The sequence below is a fragment of the Microcaecilia unicolor genome, chromosome 9, assembly GCF_901765095.1.
Source record: "Microcaecilia unicolor chromosome 9, aMicUni1.1, whole genome shotgun sequence".
Lineage (NCBI taxonomy): Eukaryota > Metazoa > Chordata > Amphibia > Gymnophiona > Siphonopidae > Microcaecilia > Microcaecilia unicolor.
This window is the reverse complement of record NC_044039.1, coordinates 29,769,262-29,793,675: the sequence shown is the minus strand read 5'-3', so window position 1 is coordinate 29,793,675 and position 24,414 is coordinate 29,769,262. Positions and strand designations below refer to the sequence as shown.

The window sequence follows — 24,414 nt, the reverse complement described above, 5'->3', positions numbered from 1 at the left end:
ATATTCATGTATTTCCAACTTCATACAGCTAAAACTAATCGCTATCCAAATAGTGTAATCTCTTTCAAAATGTAGTCACAATTGCCATGGTAACCTCTTTGCAATCAATAACAGCATATTATTAATCTAACTTTATAACTTCAGAAACCCAAGAAACAAGTTTATCTTCTATTAAAAAAAAAATCGTTTCTGTTAGCGATGATAATATAGTTCTGCCCCATCAGCAAAAAATACAAGTCTTTTTTTTTTCGCAGTAATAATCAGTGGTGGGGTGTGCACAGTAGACTGAATGAAAGAGGAATGATTGTTCTTGTAACCTCCAACAGGAAAGGGGAGAGGGGAGGTTATGGACTGGAATACATCTGCTACTGATAAAAGCAATTAAACATACACTTCTGTCACCAAGTCTCAGTGCTTTCAAAATATGCATACTTAAGCAGAGGAGTGTGGTAGCCGTGTTAGTCCACTCTTAAAGGTAATCAATAGAAATCAAACAAAATTAAAACATGGAAAAGAAAATAAGATGATACCTTTTTTATTGGACATAACTTAATACATTTCTTGATTAGCTTTCGAAGGTTGCCCTTCTTCGTCAGATCGGAAATAAGCAAATGTGCTAGCTGACAGTGTATATAAGTGAAAACATTCAAGCATTACTATGACAGTAAAATAGATACCATTGGAGATTCTACATGGAATGTTGCTACTATTGGGGATTCTACATGGAATGTTGCTATTCCACTAGCAACATTCCATGTAGAAGGCTGCGCAGGCTTCTGTTTCTGTGAGTCTGACGTCCTGCACGTATGTGCAGGACGTCAGACTCACAGAAGCAGAAGCCTGCGCGGCCACATTGGTGATCCGCAAGGGCCGACTTCTACATGGAATGTTGCTAGTGGAATAGCAACATTCCATGTAGAATCTATAGAAATCAAACAAAATAAAACATGGAAAAGAAAATAAGATGATACCTTTTTTATTGGACATAGCTTAATACATGTTACCTTTCAGGGTTCTAACTATGAAATCACTGGTGCAGTGTCCTGGGCCAGCATTTTACAAGACCAGGACACTGCACCAGTGATTTCATAGTTAGAATCCTGAAAGGTAACTTTAAAACAATACAGGAACGTAAGACCTTTGAAGTCAGAATGATTAAATATTTTGACACCCAACAGACAGGACTTAACAAAGATCTGGGTTTTCTAGCCCATTATAAACCATAAAATTGTATTTCTCTGTTTATCACCATCCTCTCACCTACCCACACCCATCCTGTTAGAATATCAATGAAATGCTTTGATGTCCCCATGCATACCTCCTACCCACCCCCACTCCTACCCTGTCAGACTCTCAAAGTAATGCTTTGATGTTTCTCTTATATATACTATCTGCTACCACATTTGCTTATTTCCGATCTGACGAAGAAGGGCAACCTTCGAAAGCTAATCAAGAAATGTATTAAGTTATGTCCAATAAAAAGGTATCATCTTATTTTCTTTTCCATGTTTTATTTTGTTTGATTTCTATTGATAAAAATATGCATACAAAACCTTTAGGAGCCCATAGAATGATTTGAAGTGAAATATTTTGGGACGGGAACCCTTTATTCCCCTTCCATTTCTTTAAAGTAAATTTCCATTGACTTTGTTCATGTTAAATCAACTCATATTTCTTTAGTCAGCTATTTTTCCATTTCCCTGCTGCCACAATTTTCTTTAGCTTCTCTGTTTTAATTGAGTTCTAAGCTTACTTTTTTTCTTTTTTTTGCATAGAGAATTCATTGCGCACCAGGTGGAATTCCTCGAGTTCCCCAGCTCTAATTATGACCTGAGCATACATATGAAAGGAGAGAAAGGGGAGAGGAGCAAAACACACATTTATCTTCTCATGGCAAAGATAAATCATCCTCTGTGGGATTTTGTTAGAGCTATTCTCTGGCTGTGCCAGAAAAATGAAACCACTGTAGACAAAAATAAAACCAACAACCCTGGGACACATCCAGTTTTGTGAGCGATATTGCCGAAGGGTTAGATGGAAAAGTGTACCTCTTTGTGAATGTCATGAAGATCAGCAACAGAGTGGACACCCTGGAGGGTGACCAACAAAATTAGAAACTTGGGCTAATACTTGACAGTTACATTTAATGTGAAGAAATGCAGGGTGATGCATTTGGGATGCTGAAATCCAAAGGGGATATATGCAATAGGAGATGAGAGGCTAATGGAGTGGAGGAGGGGCCTAGTGGTTAGAGTGGTGGACTTTGGTCCTGGGGAACTGGGTTCGATTCCCACTGCAGGCAGGTACAAATAAGTAACTGTATATAATATGTAAGCTGCATTGAACCTGCTATGAGTGGGAAAAGCGCGAGGTACAAATGTAAGAAAAATAAAAAAATAAATAATGTGCACTGACCAGGAAAGAGATCTCAAAGTGCAGATAGAATGTGACAAGTTGGTAGCAGAATGCTTGGAGGGCATAATCAGCCAAGTCATTCGTGAAACCAAAGAGGTTTAATAGACAGGAGACAGTGGGAGAATTACAAAGGCCTGAAGCCAGTAGGCAGAGCTTGCTGCCATATTGAGTCACCCAAAACAATAACAAATGCCCATAAGTGCCTTGTCCAACCTTGTCCAACTCTGCATACTCGAACAGGTCTTCCACCCTCTCCTACTCACTCATCAGCTGAGTAAAAAGGGCCCTTATCGACTTAAATTGGCATGACAATTTTCCATTTGTTGCCAAAGTATTAAATCCAGAGATAAAAGTAAAAAAAGAGAAGAATTTACAGCATAGTATTAATAGTAAAATAAAATATTCGCTGCTCCTGTATCTTACACATACATATACACACATCCCACAATACTGAAACTGACCCTCTGCATTGGGAGCTAAGCTGAAGAAGTCAATGCAGGTAGCAGAGTGAATCAGGCCTTTTCTTCCCACCAAGGAGGTTTAATTGCTTCCCACCCACCCCGCAGAAAGAGAACAGAAAGCTTAGTTAAATCAGGTCCATAATACATAACAGCCAAAATAACAATTCTTGCACTTCCTCTCAGGTCTTTCCAGCACACCTCTTTCCCCATTACCAAGCTGAATCCCCAAACCCAGCAAGCCATGCACCTGCCACGCTATCACAGCTCCATAGGAATCCCAAAAGGCTGCCTCTTACCGTCAAGGAGGCGAAGGGTAGAAATCCTGAAACAGCTCCCCAGCTCTGCCTAATGACGAGAGGCACTCTCCAGCTTCAGCATCTCTCGCACTGCAGTGCCACCCTCCAAGCTCCTCTCCCCTCAGACACTGGTACTCTGTCCTGCTACCCACTGTTACTCCACAGCTGCCACCATCCACAACAACCACCAGGTTGCTGTGGCATCCAATAGGATGAGAGGCAGAACGTGACTTGGTGCAATTTGTTCTATAGGGTTTAGTGTATATTTTTTTTAACAGCAGGTTGGTGCGGGTGTTAATTTGGGCTGGGCTAAACCTCAGGCATGCGGACGTGGCACAGAATTGTTTTGTGTGTATCAAGATGGCGGCTGCATGGAGAAGTAGCTGCAACCCTATCAACAAAGTAGGACAACCTGCAAGGAGGATGAAATGAAAACATAGATGGGAGCAACCTGTATGGAGTGGCAAGTGTAACCCTGGCCATCTTTCTAGGCAAACTGGATGAACCATGCTGTTCTTTATCACCATTATTAACTATGGGGCCGATATTCAGATCGGGGGGAGGGAGCCTGGCTAACTCCCATGATCAGCGGTCAGCCCTGATATTCAATGCCGGGCCGTTTCCAGTGAGCGTCATTGTATATCTGGTTTATTTTTAGCTGGTTTAACGTTAACCGGCTACATTGATATTCAAAGATAGCCAGTTAAATTTAAACTGACTAAAGATAAGCAGCCCAGCGTGGCCGCTTAAAATAGCCAGATATGAATTGAATATGCGGGGATAGCTGGCTATATTGTGTGATATATCTGATTATCTCTTAGACACTAACCAGGCATATTCAGCGGGAGAGAACCAGCTATTCCTTGCTGAATATCGCCGGATATCCGGTTAAGTGCCATTTAGCCTGCCAGGTGCCATTCCTGGCCAGTTAAATGGTTTTGAATATTGGGGGGGGGGGGGGGGGGGGGGGATATGTTACTAGTTAAAACAACATCTTCTTGGTAATCTCAAACTCCAGGCCAAACAGAGCCCAGAACAGTCTAGTTTCAAGTAAAAACTGGTTACATGCACCGCCCGAAAGGCTGTGCTTAGCACAAGACTATCTCTACTTCAGGAAGCAGGTGAAAGCTTGGCTCTTCAACCAAGCATTTAACAGAAGAAGTAACTAACTTGTTAGTCTCACTCACACACACAAGGATTGACTCGGGCTGCACATACTGCAGCAGGACATGTTTATCCACTCCTACCCTAGCTAAGATAATATTTGACCATCTCTCTGACTTCATGTGCAACTTTCTTTAAATCAGTCACCTTACTTTCTAACTCTTCTTACTCTCTTATCTATCTGTATGTTTCATCTTTGCTTATACCCTTCACTGTCAATTAAAATGTTCTATCACATATTGTGTTGAAATTGTTAGTATACTCACTACTACTACTACTAATAACATTTGTATAGCGCTAACAGGCATACACAGCGCTGAACATGAGACACACAGAGACAGCCATACTTTGTATTATTTCAATATTTTTACTGCTATAATTGCCTATAGCTCATGTTTGATCTATTCTTACTGTACACCGCCTTGAGTGAATTCCTTCAAAAAGGTGGTAAATAAATCCTAATAAATAAATAAATAAATAAAACCACAGCTCAATTACTAGACCTACAAATTGGTTGAGAAACTATAAGTGCACCAATTAGAGTTCTCAGTTCCTAGAGACGTCGACAGTAGGATTATCTTTGGCGCAATTCTGTACTGCATTGGAGAACAGCTTGTTCCCTTCCCCCAATCTCTTCCATGAAAGTGAGAAATGAGGGCTTACTGTGTACTGTTGCATCAGCACGTGGAACGGTTATCACTTTCATAAGAGTTTCGTATCATTTGCTTTAATTGCACTTCTGAAAACTGTCCATGATACAGTGGTTTACTGGGCTGAGAGCCAGTAGTGCACTGCCGTGTGAGAGACATAGGTCTGATTCCCAGGCCTGGCTCCTGTTTATCAGGTTGGCAGAGGATCGGGATACTGTAAGGCAGCATTCATTCACTGTTTGCAGGAGAAGGGAACCTATACAGAGGGTACCAATTCCTTAAGCATCAAGAACACACACAGGTGCACTGAAAATATGGCCTGCGGTAGAGTAGGCGCATGAATTGGCCGCTTGCAGAATCAGTTTTCAGTACATCTGTAAAAATGCCTTTTTTGGGGGAGCCAAAAATGGACGTGTGGCAAAATGAAAATTGATGCGCATCCATATTGGGTCTGAGACCAATGACTTAGTGGAAAGGTCTCACGCGTTAACCGGGCGGTAATGGTCAATGCGCATTCAAATGCTGATTACTGCCTGTGCGCCAGAAAATAAAAATATTTTCTGACATGCGTAAAAAATGAAATTACCTCGGAATTGATGTGAACTGGGCACGCGTAGGCGCTTACGCGGCTTAGTGAAAGGGCCCCATAAATTGCCAACAGTAATATCCACTGGTGGGATTCATTGCAGGTTGTGGATAATGGTTGAATTACACAAGAAGAAGATGGAGGAACAACAAAACAAAATAGGAAAGAACCCTTAATAGATGCAAATGAAGGCTTACAGTGCAATAGTCCTAGTTATATGGTTGGTTAGCTTGAAAGAAGTTGAGAGGTCCATGAAGGATAAGAGGTTTCATCAAGATCTTGAATATATAAACATATTTATAATAATTTGACAATCCCTCTTTTCCTAGTCTTAGCCACACTTTCAGCAGTATGTGCAACCCTACCCCAATTCCCCTTCTCCATGTTTTTATTATTATTATTTATTGCACTTGTATCCCACATTTCCCCACCTATTTGCAGGCTCAATGTGGCTTACAGAGACCTGTTATGGCATCACGCTACCAAGGTACAGAATACAATTCATGTTATACAGAGGTCAAGGAAAACAAGAGGATCTGGTCAAGTAGTTATAGGAAGATATTTTCTGAATGAAGGTAGATAGGAGTTGTGTAATAGTTAGTTATGGGTTCTCCTGGTAAGCCTTGTTAAACAGGTAGGTTTTCAGAGATTTGCGGAAGGTATTTAGTTCTTCCTGAAGTTTCAAATTTAAAACTTATTGCAAAAAATTTTTTTTTCCAAGATATAAACTCTTTTTTGCTTCTGGTAGCTGAGAGGAAAAGAATAGGTGTTTGCAATGGGAACCCTATCTTGCTCACTGGCAAAAAAAATAAGAAAAATCCAATTCACTGGAAAAAAATATTATAGGTTAGAGAAAAGCTTGCTTTGATAAAGCAAATTTGTCTGGTTTTGACGAAGCAAAAAAAAAAAAATATCCTAAAAAACACTAATCCACCAGAGACACACTGAAAATAATTATAATTTGGTTGTGTTTTTTTTTTTTTACCCATTACCTCTAAATGTAAGCATTGCCAAAAGACAACAGAAAAAGACTTAAACACACTAACCACTTGGAATTCTGCTATAAATTTGAGGAATACCAAAGTATTCATACAGAATAAATCACTTAGCAGTGGTGCTTCTGACATAAGAAAGAAAAATTGGATATATTATCAATAGCTTGCTCCCAAATTACACAAGGAGAAATCAGATACATTTTCAGTAGCTTATTCCCAATTCTCCTCATTCCATGAGTCACTAAAGCCCCTCTGCCAAGCCAAATATGTGTGTTGAAGGCTGGAGGCTTGAGTGGAAAAAATAATAACATTTGCAATATGTAGGATGAAGTTAAGCTTTATGGAATATCTATTAACTTAGGTTTGATAGTAAAAGATAAGACAAGCCATTAACCTAAAAATGTAAATTGTTTTAAGATATATCTTATGTAAACTACTTCGAGTTAAAGATATCAGTCAAATAATCCAAAGGATCCCAAGAAACATATCCCATAGAGCTATCAAAGTTTAAAAGTCCTAGAAGCCCCAAACTAAACAACAAACAAACAATTATTGTATGAAGAAGTTTGACTTCACGGAACTGTAATTAAATACGCTGAGCTGTTTTTCCTGCATCGGCAGTGGATTACCATTGTAGCAGAAGCAGTGGCGTTCCTAGCCTGGATGGCACCCGGGGCGGATCGCCGATGCGCCCCCCCCCGGGTGCAGCGCGCCCCCCCTGCGAAATGACACCTCCCCCCCCGGCGAAATGACCCCCCCCGGGTGCACGCCGCTGGGGGGGGGGGTGCCGCGGTGCGCGCCTGTCGGCTCCGAGTTCACTAACTTCACTCGTTCGCTGCAGCTCCCTCTGCCCCGGAACAGGAAGTAACCTGTTCCGGGGCAGAGGGAGCTGCAGCGAACGAGCGAAGTTAGCAAACTCGGAGCCGACAGGCGCACGCCGCGGCACCCCCCAGCGGCGTGCACCCGGGGCGGACCGCCCCCACCGCCCCCCTTGGTACGCCACTGAGCAGAAGCCTTGCTTTCATTCTTTTTGAGCTTAATATTCATGTATCTATATATCACAAGACTCCTGAAGAAGGCGTCTGTAGCGCCGAAACACGGCTGTGTTGAGTCGAGTGTATATTTAAATAAAGAGATTGTTCCTAACCTACGTCGCCTACTGGTGTTGTTTAAGAGCCTATTCCTCCTACTCCCCCTTTCCTCAGAAGTTTTAGTGTAAGAGCAGCTTTCATAAATCCATCCTGATGTGTTTTACTAGAGGAAGTAGGAAAAGCCTATGATGGAGCCGATGTAGACTCTGCTGTAGTCAGTCAGGATACTGGGGAAATCATATTGTTGCTTCACTTTTATCCAGTGCATTTTTTTTCTAGCAAAAAAGGTGCCGGTACTCAAATTCTAGACCACTCTTCAGGGGTGGGGTGATCACCGAGGGACCCACCCACCCCACAATAGCCAGGCCTCCTGCAACCAGTCAAAGAATCTATGACAAGGCAGAATTGGTGTGTAGAGCCTGAGCTCTTTCATTAAAACTTGGGGTCCAGGGGTCAATTTTAGCAGACAACGAAAAAGGTGCCTGTACTCAGTACCCCCAAGTACCCCTTCAAAAAAAGCCCTGATTTTATCACCCGATAGCTAACCAGCAAAACAGTGGAAATGAGCCAATAACAACGGTCTTGCAATATACTCACCAACTGGCATCAGGTGTTACTGAATGGAATTCTAGTAAGGTATGAAGTGCATGTGATGTGATATCATATCTCTTTTTACTGACTAAGGGAGGGGGGAGTTATCCACATGGGTTACTGTTAAGACATTATTTTACTGTTCACCCCAGTTATCGGTAACTAGGTTTCACTGCACAATATAAGGGACCTGTGTTAAAATAGCATGAGTTATTGTTAAAAAGCATGTATTAATGGTAAACCTATGTTGATAATTACCCGCTAAGGGGAATATTCTATATCAGGGGCGTAGCCAGACTTCGGCGGGAGGGGGGTCCAGATCCCAAGGTGAGGGGGCACATTTTAGCCCCCCAGCCCTGCCGTCCCCCTCCGCCATTGCTGAACCCCCCGCCATTGCTAAACCCCCACCACCAACAACTTTGACCCCCCTGCCATTGTCGAACCCCCCGCCACCAACTTTGACCCCCCCGCCATTGCCGACCCCCCTGCCGATGACCCTCTCGACCCCCCTCCAGCCGCCAACCCGCCGTCACCTACCTTTGCTGGTGGGGGACCCCAACCCCCGCCAGCCGAGCTGAGGTCCTCTTCTTCCCAATCCCGCGCAAGGCTTTGTTCTAGTCTGACGTCCTGCACGTACAACGGGATTGGGAAGAAGAGGACCTCGGCTCGGCTGGCGGGGGTTGGGGTCCCCCACCAGCAAAGGTAGGCAGCGGTGGGAGGGGGAGTCATCGGGTTGTCGGCTGGGGGGTCCAGGGGCAAATTCAGGGGGGCCCAGGCCCCCGTGGCCCCATACTGGCTACGCCCCTGTTCTATATATGGCGCCTAAGAAATTGGCAAAGAAATCAGTGCTGACTAAGCGTATTCTATAATCGGTGACTAGATTTAGGCGCCGATTATAGAATATGCTTAGTTGATATTTCAGCGCCTAAATCTACATGCATCCATTTATACCAACGAAAATGTGGCATAAATCCTATAGCGCAGATTTAGGTGCACTGGGCCATATTCTATAATTAGGCATGTAAATTTTGGAACACCCACCACAAGCCCATTTCCCAGCCCATAACTATGCCCATTTATGTCTGCATGGGTTAGAAGTTCAGTGCACATCTTTGCAGAATACGATTAGCGAGTTGTGCGCCTAAATTCTAATCAGTGCCAGTTAGTGCTCATTATTGCTTGTTAAGTGCTGTTAGTGCTCATTAGCTTCTTAAGCTTCTTAAATTACGTGCATTGTTACAGAATCCAAGCCAATTTTGGCACCAATCTCTAGCCACACTATATAGAATCCAGGGGTAAAGGGCATAGTTATCAACGTACGAACATACCTAAATCTCCACTACCCAAGCTGCAAAGGACTCAAATACAAATCAACCTATGCATCCAGCTTTTCCTACATAAGCACACAACTATGGAATGCATTACCAAAAGCTGTGAAAACAACTTATGATCACCTAAACTTCCGGAAATCATTAAAAACTAACCTGTTCAAAAAGGCATACCCTACCGACCCAACTTAAATGACTGTACCGTTCAACACAATGAAACCAAAGCTCGTAATGGACATATAATAACTTCCTCTCTACGATTCTCTTCCTCTCTACGATTCCCTAATGCGTCTGTACACACGAACCTTATTCTACCACAACATTACTGTATTTGTTCATACCGGAATTGGCGAACGCCTTTACGGTACTATGTAAGCCACATTGAGCCTGCAAATAGGTGGGAAAATGTGGGATACAAATGTAACAAACAAATAAACAAATAAATGTGGGTTATCATTAAGATATGCTATTTTACCGAGCACCCTAGTTACTAATAACTGGGGTTAACAGTAAAATAACAGATGTAATAATGGTAGCTTATGTTGATAACCCTTCTCTCCTTAATAAAGAATAATGGCTTCCGATCGGATACCGCATTCAATTCAAGCTTCTCCTTCTTACCTACAAATGCACTCAGTCTGCTGCCCCTCACTACCTCTCTACCCTCATCTCCCCTTACGTTCCCGCCCGTAACCTCCGTTCACAGGATAAATCCCTCCTCTCAGTGCCCTTCTCCACCACCGCCAACTCCAGGCTCCGCTCATTCTGCCTCGCCTCACCCTATGCTTGGAACAACCTTCCTGAACCCTTACGCCAAGCCCCCTCCCTGCCCGTCTTCAAGTCTTTGCTTAAAGCCCACCTCTTCAATGCTGCGTTCGGCACCTAACCCTTACCGTTCAGTGAATCCAGACTGCCCCAATTTGACTGCCCCTATCGGACCGACCGTTCACTTGTCTATTAGATTGTAAGCTCTATGAGCAGGGACTGTCTCTCTTTGTTAAATTGTACAGCGCTGCGTAACCCTAGTAGCGCTCTAGAAATGTTAAGTAGTAGTAGTAGTAGTAGTAATTCAAGTTTTAATTACATGTATAGGGACTTGGAGGTCTTGTGTTAACCTGCCCCCCCCCCCCCCCCCCCCCCCCCCCCCCCCCGTATAAGGATGCTCAGTATTGTGATATGTAGAGCTATCAGTGCATGTTGCCTTAGGAAGAGTATAATGAAATGTAATTATATGATATGTACAGAAACTGAGGCTCCTTGCTATACAATATCGCTTGTAAAGGAGTGAGAAGAATGTAAAATGCTCAACGAGGTTTGAAATAAGATTTATTTTTCTTGTTACGTATTTCTGTGCCTTCTCTAAGTTTTACGTAATGTTTTCATTTAATTTATTTTAAAAATTGATTGCATTTTCCAGTGGGACTGGTAAATTCCTTGGTAAGTAGACTGCATAAGTATTTTTGATTATGTTGAAGTGAGGCAGTGTGATGATAAAAGTGAAGACAAGTTCAAACACATTCATTGGGGACAATTCTATAAAGGGTGCTGGAAGATAATCACCTAAAATCTAGGCACTAAGCTAGTATTCTCTAAAAATAAATTTGGGCACCTAAGGGTCCTTTTACTAAGCTGCGGTAAAAGGGGACCTGCTTTAGCGTCAGCGCGTGTTTTTGACATGTGCTGAGGCTCTTTTTACTGCAGCGGGTAAAAGGCTGTCCATTTTTGGGAAAAAGAAATGGCCATGTGGTAAGTGAACCACTTACCGTACAGCCATTTTGGTGGGGAGCCCTTACTGCCACCCATTGAGATGGCGGTAAGTGCTCCTGTGCTAAACCGGTGGTAACCAGATATATTTTTGTAGCATCAGAAATGGAGCGTGCTAGGGGTGGGAATTGCCGCTGGTCTCCTGTGGTAGCCCAGCGGTAGTTCCGGATTGGCGCACGGCAAGCCTGCCGTGGGCTTACCGCTGTTTAGTAAAATGGCCCCCTAATATGTTATAGAATACTGGAATTAGCTGAGCAGTTAGGCGTCTAAATTTAGGTGTCCACTGACACTTGTTCTATGGCAGATGTAAATGTGAACGCCTAAATGCAGCAGTTAGGTGCATAACTGTCAGTATTCAATTAAGCATACACATATAGTCAGAATGTAAATGGCCCACCCATGCCCTGTCCATGGGCAGGGGTGTACCGAGGGCCCAGATGCTCTGCCCGGTTGCCCACCGCCACACACTACAGCTCCCATGGGGCCCTGGTGGTCTAGTGGCCACTGTCACTATTCTCCCTGGTTGCACCACTGTGTTTACAAAATGGCTGCTGAAGCTACATTCTCAAAAGCCATTTTGTAAACACAGTGCCACACCGGGCAGAATAGAGTCAGCGGGTGAACAGGAAAGAGGGGAATTATTTCCTGCCCCCGAAGAATCCACAGCCATTAGAACACCTGGGCCCTTTAAGGTGGGGGGGGGGGGGCAGTGGCAGCACGGTGGGGGTGGGGGCACTGGTGGAGGTGGTAGCAGCAGCATTGCGGGGGGTGGCCCCAGCATGGTGGGGGGTCCAGAGTATTCTCAGTGTCTGGGGGTCCAGAGTACTCTTAGTCTGCCCCTGCCCATGGGAATGCCTCCTTTGCAGTTACATCCTAGATCACTTAGGTGCCAAGTTATAGAATAGCGTATAAATGCACCTAGGTGCCTGTCATTTCACCCCTATTTTGGTGCTTAATTTCTGTTTGAAATTTGGGGTCCCTTTACTGTGGTAAAAGGGGCCCAGCATTTACTGCATCATGTAAAATGGCCAAAAAAAGAAATGGCCATTGCACTTATCATGTGGCCCTGCGCTGGTGGCGGGGGCCGTTTTCCCCATGCACCAGGGTCCTTTTTACCACAGCAGGTAAAAAGATGCCAGGTACACATGGCCATGTGGTAAGAGAACTCTTACCACATGGCCATGTGATGGGGATCTCCTACCGCCACCCATTGAGGTAGCGGTAAGGGCTCCTGCGCTAACCTAGTGGTAACCGGCCAGCGCGCAGCACTGCCTGATTATCACCGGATAACCCCCTGCAGAAATACGTTTCAAATATTTCCGCTAGTGCTGGAAATGCCATATATATATATATATATGTATGGCTCTGATCCAAGATGCACAACAAACTGGATTGGCTAATGAGTCAGTTAGCGCCAATAGTTGGGTGCTAATTGGCACCGTGTTTAATTTGCGCACACATCTTGCTACACGCTATTCTATAACAAATGTGCACTCAAATCCCATAGCATGCAACCCAAAAGGGGGCGTGGTCATGGGAAACATATGGGTGGGTCAGAAGCATTCCTAAAATTTAGGTGCAGTGTTATAGAATTCTAGGAATGTGTGCCCAAAATGGGTGTCAGGAATTACAGCAAACGTAAACCCTGCCATCGAAATTTGGACACTGAAATCGGTACTCAATGCTATTCATTAATTGGTGCTCATCTTTGAGTAACCATTATAGAACAGCAACGAGTGCAGATTGTTACCGTGCGGCAGTCCTTTAGTAAAAGGGCCCAACTGTATGACAAAGTGAGTTGAATAAAGCTCACGGGCTCTCTCTACTTTGGAATGTCACTGTACTTCACGTTTTGGAGAACATAAAGAGACACCAAGGGACCCTTTTACAAAGGCGCATTGAAAAATGGCCTGCGATAGTGTAGATGCGTGTTTTAGGCACGCGCAGAATCATTTTTCAGCACACCTGTAAAAGATGCCTTTTTAAAATTTTTGCTGAAAATGGACAAGCAGCAAAATGAAAATTGCCACGTGTACATTTTGGGTGTGAGACCTTACCGTCAGCCCTTCACCTAGCAGTAAAGTCTCAAGTGGGAACCAGGCGGTAATGATCTAGGCGCATCAAATGCCACATGGCGCATGTCCGATACGCACGTCCAAAAATAAATTTTTCAGACACACGTATTGGATGCGCGCCAAAAATGAAATTATTGCAAGAGCCACGTGGTAGCCGAGTGGCAACTCCATTTTGGTGAATTGGGCACACGTAGACGCTTACATGGCTTAGTACAAGGGCCCCCAAGTTCTTTACCTTGAACATCACCTGCTCATCACGGTGTATATTACAGATATAGAACTAGATGCAAATGAAACTTACTGAAATAAAAGCCTCTCTCGCCACACACAAATTGAAGGGCATCCACCAGTTGAGCCCCACAGAGTGTCTCTGAGGCAGCTGTTGCTGAACTGGTTAGGGTAAACACGCACAGGGTGAGACAGAACAGATGACCGTAGGATACAGTGTGCATCTTCATCTGGCAAAGAAAGAAAAGCACCATGTCAGGTTTTCTCAGTACAGTTAGCATAAAAAGGAGGCATTGAATAATCAGTGTGCTTTACTGAGCTGGAAGGAAGGAAGTGCCATCTAGTGCTTGAAGACCAAGACTGGGAGAGTAAGAGGCATTTTTCACTCATGGCTCACTTGCATGGTTCCTTCTAAGCTAAGCGGCAGGCCTGCCAGTGGGGGGTGCTGTTTCACTATCACATGTTCAATAGTGAGTGACAGGTGAATTCTGAAGGACTCCAGAGAACCTGCCTGTCCCTAGCAATTGAAAATACGATAGTGAAACACCAGTACCTGCTATGCAGTTGGAAGTCTCCCGCTTAGAGGGAACAGTGCCAGAACGCAGTGATTTCATGAGCAGGTGGTATGGGCATGATTTGGGTGAAATTTATACATGCATTCCCCATCTTACAATGGGAACACATGTATGTTCAGACAGTTTTCACCACTGGGTTTTGCACCAACTCAGAAGTATGCACAGCTGTTTAAAATAAAGTTATCTATACATAAACTAATTTCAGCCAGGGCTTTATACACAGGCTTAAAGAAGTAATTCACCTTAATTCCCATTTTTTGTTTAGATTTTCAACTTTTAAAAAATGATTTGTGGCTTTATTATTTAATTGGCAGGCACTTTTACATATAGGTTTGCAAAATTGCCAGCAAAACTGCTGCTTCCACCGGCACTTCTACATGGAAGCTGCTGAGTCGAACCAATGAACTCTTATAAGATATCTGCATTCTTCTCAAGGATGGGCTTTCAGTAGAGGTGGAAGAGTAGAAAGTGAATTAAACCATTTTTTTTCTAAGTTGTGAATTCTGTGGTGGTTGTGGCTTTTATCTAGGGGTCACCAAAAAAGAGCAGTGAGTCCACCAAAACATACAGCCCAGGATACAAATTGAAATGTATTAAATTTCAAAGAAGATGAACATTGTTTTTGTTATGATGTACGCAGGGCTTTTTTTGAGGGGGTACTTGGGGGTACTGAGTACCGGCACCTTTTCCATTGCCTGCTAAAATTGACCCGTGGTCACCCATGTTTTAACAAAAGAGCTCAGGCTCTACATGCCAATTCTGCCTTGCCATAGATTCTGTCACTGGTTGCAGGGGGCCTGGCTATCGTGGGGTGGGTCCCTCAGTGATCACCCCACCCCTGAAGGGTGGCCTGGCATTTGAGTACCGGCACCTTTTTCATTAGAAAAAATGCACTGGATGTACGCCTGAAACACGTTGGGTCTTCGAAGTGAGGCGCCTCTGTTCTCAAATCTTTTATCTAGTGCTTCCAGAGACAGCTCTAGCGGATTGTAGGAGAAGGAATTAGAGTTTGGGGAAAGAGGGTCCCTGCCTCTCTGTCTGCAGCAACTCACAGGTAATGCTCCACAGTTGTCACTCTGGTGATGCACTTGCCAGTCCATTATTTATTTATTTATTTATTTGTTGCATTTGTATCCCACATTTTACCACCTATTTGCAGGCTCAACGTGGCTTACGTTATGCCTTAATGGCGATCGCCATATCCGGGGTGAGAAATACAACCTGATATTGCTTTAGAGTTCATAAGTGACAGAGTAGAATAAGCGTTCAAGTATGAAGAGTTCAATTCCGGAATGAGAAATAAAGTGGAATCGCATTAAGGTTCTTTGGTGTCAGAGTAAGTGAAGCAGTCAAGTGTAGAGAGTTCGGTTTAGTCCAGTTCCGGTGCAGTTTCGTTGTCTGGTATTTAGGCAGGGTCAGTGTGGTATGCCTTTTTGTACAGGTTGGGTTTTAGTGATTTTCTGGAGTTTGTTAGGTCATGTATTGTTTTTATTGCGTTTGGTAGTGTATTCCATTATAACTTTCTTGTTCCTGTTCTACAACATCTGGACTGAATTATTTCACTCTATGGGAGTAAATCTCCTCACTCATAGGTTTCTCTCCAAGGGGAGAGAATCCCTGGTCAAAGTTCCAGCCTGAACTGAAACTTGGAGCAGTATAAGAGAAGACTGCAGTTTTCATTCATTGTATAATTTTAAGTGGAGATTTGTGTCAGACATCCCATGATGCAATCCAGGTTTTGCAGCATAAAGGAGAGTGTAAAGGGCATCTATCAGGACACCAACGTAGAGAGGAGAAAGGATAACGGATGAGATTCAAGGAGCAGTTAGGAGGGGATGGGAACTTCCTCCAAAAAACCAAAAGACCTCTAATGTTTTCACATAAACCCAAGAGATCTTAATCTCAGTCCCAATCCCTGTCTGGGTCAAGAGCATAAATTATTAATAACGTTGTGGTAGAGACTTGATCTGTTTCTGACATTTCCAAAAAGTCAGTTAGCTCCTACTGTCCATGATTAACTGAGACAACTGTTGTTCCTGAGTCATATCTTCTTTCTTTCTTTTTTTTTTAGCTCTAGATAATGGAGGTACAGATAAAATGGGAAATAAGATGAGACAGTTAGAATGTATTGCAGTAAATGGAAAATTAGATATAATAAGCATCTCTGAGACCTGGTGGAAGGAAGATAACCAATGGGGCACTTTCATACCAGGGTACAAATTATATCATCGTAGTTATAGGGTGGATTGAATTGGTGGAGGGGCCTTGAATCAAATGGATTGAAAATTCTGCAGGACACAGAACACATTTTGGAATCCTTTTGGATTGAAATTCCATGCATAAAGGGGAAAAGCATAGTGATAGGAGTCCACTACTGTCCACCTGGCCAGGATGAACAGACAGATGTAGAAATCTTATCAGAAATTAGGGGGGGCTAACAAACTTGGGAACACAATAATAATGGGTAAATGTCTAAATGTAACATCAGGGCATGCTAGGGAGGTAAAATTCCTTGACGAAATCAAAGATTGCTTTATGGAGCAGCTGGTGCAGAAGCTAACAAGAGCAGGAAAAATTCTAGACCAGTCCTTAGTGGAGTGCATGATCTGGTGAAGGAAATGGTGCTGGGGCCGCTTAATAACAGTGATCGTAATATGATCAGATTTGATATCGGCTCTGGAGTAAGCACACACAGGAAATCCAGTACGTTAGCATTTAACTTTCAAAAAGGAGACAATGATACAATGAGAAGAACGGTAAAAACAAAATTAGAGGAGCAGCTGCGAAGGTCAAACATTTACATCTGGCGCGGATGCTGTTCAAAAATACCATCCTAGAAGCCCAGGCCAGTTATATTCCGTGTATTAAAAAAGGAGGAAGGAAGGCCAAGTGACAGCCAGCATAGTTAAAAAGTGAGGTGAGGAAGCTATTAGAGCTAAAAGAAAATCCTTCAGAAAATGGAAGAAGGATCCAACTGAAAATAATAAGAAACAACATAAGGAATGACAAGTCAAATGCAAAGTGCTGATAAGGAAGGCAGAAGGACTTTGAAAAAAAGATTGCGTTGGAGGCAAAAGCACATAGTAAAAACTTTATTAGGTATATTAAAAGCAAACAGCCAGTAAAAGAATCAATTGGACCGCTAGATGACCAAGGGGTATAAAGGGTACTCAGGGACGACAAAGCCATAGCGGAGAGATTAAATGAATTCTTTGCTTCGGTTTTCACCAAAGAAGATTTGGGAGAGATATCGGTGCCAGAAATGGTATTCAAAGCTGACGAGTCAGAGAAACTGAATAAAATCTCTTTGAACCTGGAAGATGTAATAGCGCAATTTGACAAACTGAAGAGTAGCAAATTGCCTGGACCGGATGATATTCATTCCAGTTAATTGAAAAATGAACTTGAAAAACTATTGTTAATAACATGTAATTTATATTTAAAATCAAGCATGTTACCTGGAGGGTGATCCGGGAAATTATGGACCGGTGAGCCTGATGTTGGTGCCAGGTAAAATGGTAGAGACTATTATAAAGAACAATACTACAGAGCATATTCAAAAGCATGGATTAATGAGACAAAACCAACATGGCTTTATTGAAGGGAAATCTTGCCTCACCAATCTACATTTCTTTGAAGGAGTGAACAAGCATGTGGATAAAGGAGAGCCGGTTAATATTGTGTATCTGGATTGTCAAAAGGCATTTGATAAAGTACCTGATGAAAGACTCCAGAGGAAATTGGAGAGTCATGGGATAGGAGGTAGTGTTCTATTATGGATTAAAAACTGGTTAAAAGCTAGAAAACAGAGAGTAGGGTTAAATGGTCAATATTCTCAATGGAGAAGGGTAGATAGTGGGGTTCACCAGGAGTCTGTGCTAGGACCACTGCTTTTTTAACATATTTATAAATGATTTAGAGACTAACTAGTAAGGTAATTAAATTTGCTGATGACGCAAAGTTATTCAAAGTTGTTAAATCGCAAGAGGATTGTGAAAAATTACAAGAGGACCTTACGGGTCTGGGAGAATGGGCATCCAAATGGCAGATGACGTTGCAAGTGCAAAGCGATGCATGTGGGAAAGAGGAACCTGAACTAGAGTTATGTGATGCATGGTTCCACATTAGGAGTCACCGACCAAGAAAGGGATCTAGGTGTCATTGTTGATGATACATTAAAACCCTCTGTTCAGTGTGCGGCAGTGGCTAAGAAAGCAAATAGATTGTTAGGTATTATTATGAAAGGAATGGAAAATGAGGACATTATAATGCCTTTGTATCACTCCATGGTGCGACCGCACCTTGAGTACTGTGTGCAATTCTGGTCACCGCATCTCAAAAAAGATATAGTGGAATTAGAAAAGGTACAGAGAAGGGTGATGAAGATGATAAAGGGGATGGGATGACTTCCCTATGAGGAAAGGCTAAAGCAGCTAGGGCTCTTCAGCTTGGAGAAAAAAAAAGTTGAGGGGAGATATGATAGAGGTCTATAAAATAATGAGTGGAGTGCAATGGTTAGAAGTCAATCACTTTTTTTTACTCTTTTCAAAAATACTAGGACTAGGGGGCACACAATGAAGCTACAAAGTAGTAAATTTAAAACCAATCAGAGAAAATATTTCTTCACTCAACGTGTAATTAAACTCTGAAATTAGTTGCCAAAGAATGTAGTAAAAGCAGTTAGCTTAGTGGGGTTTCAAAAAGATTTGGATAGCTTACTAAAAGAAAAGTCCTATAAGCCATTATTAAGATGAACCAGGGGGAACTCCACTGCTTATTTCTAGGATAAGCAGCATAAAATGTATTGTACTACTTTGGGATCTTGCCAGGTACTTGTAACCTGGATTGGCCACTATTGGAAACAGGATGCTGGGCTTGATGGACCTTTGGTCTGTCCCAGTATGGCAGCACTTATGTATTTATATTTCATCGGGGCCTTTAAAATATTTACTACATAATTTTTATATATCTCCAAAATGTACGTGGAGGGGCATAATCGAATGGGGACGACCATCTCTAAGGATGTTCCGGCGAAGGGGCGGGGAAACCCATATTATCGAAACAAGATGGACGTGCCTTGGTCGTAAGAAAAACACAACCAGGTAAAGTCGCCCAAGTGTTCGTCAGGGACGTCCTTATTTCTTTTGATTATGGGTTGAGGACATCCTAGTGTTAGGCATGCCCAAGTCCCACCTTCACTACGCCTCCGATACGCCCCCTTGAACTTTGGCCATGGAGGAAACAGCGAGCCCTCCAAAACCCACCAGAAACCCACTGTACCCACATCTAGGTGCCCCCCTTCACCCATAAGGGCTATGGTAATGGTGTACAGTTGTGGGTAGTGGGTTTTGGGGGGGGCTTGGGGGGCTCAGCACCCAAGGTAAGGGAGATATGTACCTGGGAGGAATTTATGAAGGCCACTGCAGTGCCCCCTAGGGTTGGTGTCCTGGCATGTGAGGAGAACCAGTGCACTACAAATGCTTGCTCCTCCATGACCAAATGGCTTGCATTTGGTTGTTTCTGAGATGGATGTCCTTGGTTTCCATTATTGCCGAAAATCAGAAACGACCAAGTCTAGGGACGACCATCTCTAAGGATGACCACATTTCAGGATTTGGGTGTCCCTGACTGTATTATCAAAACAAAAAATGGACGTCCATCTTGTTTTGAAAACACAGGCTTCCCCACCCCTGGATGGGGACGTTTTGTGAGGCCATACTCATCAAAACTTGGACGTCTCTTTCAATTATGCCCCTCCACATGTCCTGATCTCCCAGGTACTATTTAGATAGTAAACAAATGTTTATAGTTTTATAATTGATCCATAGTTCAGTTACCTGTTATTGTTTTGCTGATTGCACCTTTTTTGTTTATTGTTCTAATTTTTTCATGAAATTAAACATTTTTAGTTTATTGTCTCTGTTTGTCTGGACTGACTATGAATCTTGGTGGTTTGTGTGTTGGGTCTGTGAGTGCTTTCCAGGAACTGTGGGACCACTGGGAGTGTGGCCCCAGTAACCTAGAAATCACTGGGGAACAACCTGAGAGTGGGAGAGTCGCCCAGAGGCAGTTGCACTCAGTCAGTGACAGGTAGATGCTACTGCAGAGCACAAGCAGCAGGTGCAGGCGGGCCTGATCTATGCTGGGAATAGACCCTTTAAGTGGCCACAGGATAGCCCCAGGTAGGTGGCTAGGCATTTTGTGCCACCCTCCCACACCTATCTAAATGGGTCCACTTCTTGGCTGCTACAAGATCCTTTCTCAGATCTCTGGTGGAGAGTCCCCCTTCTTCACTTCACGGTTGCTAGTTTGAGGTCTGCTGATTCTTCATAGTGCACCTTTTCCTGGAGTCCCTAGACTTGTTTTCTGTGGAAGTCTCTAACCAGATGCTCCATGTACAGTCCTCTGGTTCACATCCATTAGGTACTGGAATTGATCTTAAATTATTCTGGAGTATACTATAGTGCTCATTTTCAAAGCACATAGATGTCTCAAAATGCCCCCCAAAAAGGTTTATCTGCCAAAAATGTCCAAATAGCAATTTTGGAAAGTCAGAAAAAAAAGAATACCCAACACTGCAGTTTGTCCAAATAACATGGGGGCATGTTGGGGTTGGGTAGGAGGTATGTTTTGGGTAGGACTAGGGAGGGTCCATAAACAGGATGCCCACCAGAAATAATCAAACAAGAGGGATGTCCTAAGTTAGACCTGTTTCAATTCATTCCAGGGTAAAAAAAAAAAGGGTGCTCTGATTGAGCAGCTGACCACTTCAGGGGTTAAGGCATGACCCCTCCATAATTCCACAGTGGTCACTGTCCCCATCCCCCTTCCCTGAAAGTGAAACTGGAAAGGAAAACCAGACTGTGACAGTATCAGGTATTACAGGCATACTGACCAAAATAGAAAGCAAATGTGAGGAGTAGCCCAGTGGTTAGTGCAGTTGACTGTAATCCAAGAGACCCATATTTAAATCCTACTTTAATTCAAAATTATTATTTTTTTAATTGTGGGCACTCCAGAAACAGAAATATACCTACTGTACCTAAATATATAAGCCACCTGCAACTGTCCCAGTGTGGCAATACTTATGTACTTATTGACAATCGAATATCAGCAGTAACATCAAAATGCTTCAAAACAGTATGGAATCTGAGAAGAATAAGAGACGATTTCCCTAGACAATCTTTCTGGATACTGATCCGATCAACGATACTATCGCAACTAGACTACTGCAATGCAGGTGCAAGGAAAACACACTAAAACCGTTGCAAACAGTCCAAAACACGGCAGCAAGATTGATTTTCAATAAATTGAAATATGAAAGATCAATCCCACTGCTTGAAACACTACATTGGCTACCAGTCAAGGCAAGAATATTTTTCAAAGAGAGCACCCTAATCTTCACGATATTATTTGGAATGGCACCCAAATATATGCACCTACCCAACTGCAAAAACACCATCCACAAAACTATCTATACAGCAGGATTTAGCTATCAGGATTTCAAATGGTGGAACTCGATACCAAAAACCATAAGAAGCATCACAAAACTCCTCCAATTCAGAAAAGAAATGAAAGCCTACATCTTAAAAAAATTCTACAGCTAATCACAAAGATATCATCACCTTCCTTTCAAACGTGCCCTTCAAAAACTATATGAATAAACATCAAAACTGTAAAAGTGAACATAAAAGCTACCACTACATTCTCCTCTTGAAATCTGTCTCTTCAAAAACTCTATGAATAAGCACAGTGGCGTAGCCACAGGTGGGCCTGGGTGGGCTGGGACCCACCCACTTTGGACTCAGGCCCACCCAAAATTGTGACACTCATGCTGTGGCTAGTGGAGATCCCCAAACCTTGCTAGTTGAAGATTTTCTCTCCTTGGGCAGCCTGCACTCTTCCAAATGCAAACCAGCAGCACTTGCCTTGAGCTGACACTGAGACCGGCCCTTCTGCACGTGCTCAGTTTTCACACATACAAAACCACTGAGCATGCACAGGTGCTACTGGCTGCCGTTTGAAAGAGTGCTGGCTGCTCGAGGAGGAGGAAATCAGCTGGCAGGGTTTGGGGATCCCTGCCAGCTCAAGTATTTAATATTTGTGGAAAGGGAGGGGTGGAGAGAGGAGCAAACTAGAGGGAGACTGGGGAGGGGGCAAATTCCATGCCCACCCACCTTGTGCTCAGGCCCACCCAAAATTGGCCATCTGGCTACGCCCCAGATGCCCTCTCCACATTGCACAACACTATTGTGTCCACCAAAATGCAAATTTTAAGCCACTTTGAATGTTTATTAAAATATATATTATGTACTGTGTTTACATTGTAAGTAGTATACTGTGCCATACTTTGTATTGTTTGACTATTTTACTGCTATAATTGTCTATTGCTTATATTTGATTCATTCCTACTGTACACCACCTTGAGTGAATTCCTTCAAAAAGGCGGTAAAGAAATCCATGTCAATATAAGTATGAAGGTTATTGAAGTAGTGTACATTCAAGTACAGTGGGAATTTTTCTGTTCCTGGAGGGCACACAATTAAAAGAAAAGAGTTAAAGTGGGGTTTGAAGTGGGGTCCCTTGGTTTAAAGTCCATTGCACTAACCACTAGGCTAGCCTTCTGCTCTGCTTGGATGTCTGTGTGGCCATTTTTCTCAAAATGATGCCAGACAGATGTCCCGATCCCTGGTTTTTTGCTATTCATAAGTTGGATGTTTCATTTTGGAAAATGACAATTCATTTTGAATATTCTCTGCAGAAAAACATCCATCTCACAGCTATTTTCAAACAGAAACAAATGGAATGTTTTCTATTTAAAATTGGTTGTGAGTTAGGCATTTTTTTTGGACATTATGAGCAGGACGTCCCAATTTTGACTGAGACAACTTTTCAAAAATGTCCCATACTGGGACAGACCAAAGGTTCATTAGTATCCTGTTTCAGACAGTGGCCAATCCAGGCAATATACCAAAAAAGTAAAATAAATAGCTGCTTACCCTAGAAAGTTTTTCCTGTCCATCTAAAGAATGGCTTATGGACTTTTCTTTTAGAAAATTATCCAAACCTTTTTAAAACCCCGCTAAGCTAACTGGTTTTTACCACATTCTCTGGCAACAAATTCCAGAGTTTAATTACACATTGAGGGGCCCTTTTACAGAGCGGCAGTAAGCCCAACACAGGCATACTGCATGCTCTTTTGGGACTACCGCCGGTCCAACGTAGCCGCTGGAGGTAGTTCTGCCCTGAGCATGCTCCATTTCCGGGGGAAAAAGAAACCCCCCAGAAATGGTTTGTGCTGTGTAACCCAGCAGTAATTGGGCATCGCCGCACGCTGCCTGGTGGGTTAGTACTGGAGTCCTTATCGCTACTTCAGTGGGTGGCGGTAAGGGCTCCTGTCGCATGGCCATGCGGTAAGAATTCTCTTATTGCTGTGATAAAATGGGCCCTGGCATGTGGGAAAAACGGGCAGGGCCCTTTTTCTTGCAGCTTGGTAAAAGGGCCCTTTAGTTTAAAAACTTTTTTTCTCCAATTTGTCCTAAATTTATTACTTAGATATGTGCATATTCAACAGCTCTTAGAGTTTTGGCATTTATCTTTATTAAAATTCTTATTATACCACTTAAAAAACAAAAGTGACTGTTCAAAGTGGTTAATACAAATATAAATATAAGCACATCTAACAAATTCACTAAAACCTGAGATTTAAAATCTCCAGAAGGTTAACATTTTCAGGTACATTAAGCTGTATAAAACCAGCCCCTGATATTCAGGCAGTTGCTTATTTACTCTTTATAAAAATACAAAAACTAGCGGCATGATCCACTGCCAGTGCTAAAACCTGAAATTCAATGCCAGACCCTGTCCAGGCTTCAACATTGAATTTCTGTTTTTTTTAAAATCTGGCTAGCACATGACCAGTTAAGTTTCAGACTTAACCGGCCAAGAGTTAGTGGATAAAGCTGGGACTGCTAAACCTGATCCGTTACATCTGAATATTGGGATGTAACCAGACTCTGCCTGGGGAACACCCCCAGAATGCCCCTACAGAGCCGACTTGAAGTTCAGATAGCCACGAACAAGCAAGTTAATCGGTCAGCGGTCGTTCCCATCCGGTTAACTCACCTTGAATATCGGCGGGCATGCAATTAACAACTTCTTAAAATATTTAACATGGTTCTTCAGACTGATTTCC

General features: G+C 42.9%; 1 protein-coding gene across 3 annotated transcripts in view; it reads right to left on the bottom strand.

Annotated features, from left to right (window-relative positions):
* IGF1 (insulin like growth factor 1) overlaps positions 1–24,414 on the bottom strand; it is a 128,605-nt gene that overhangs the window by 91,825 nt on the left and 12,366 nt on the right. For all 3 annotated transcript variants that reach the window (XM_030214588.1, XM_030214587.1, XM_030214589.1), the window contains exon 2: positions 13,718–13,874. In XM_030214588.1, coding sequence (XP_030070448.1) covers positions 13,718–13,874 — 157 coding nt within the window. The remainder of the gene's footprint in view (positions 1–13,717; positions 13,875–24,414) is intronic.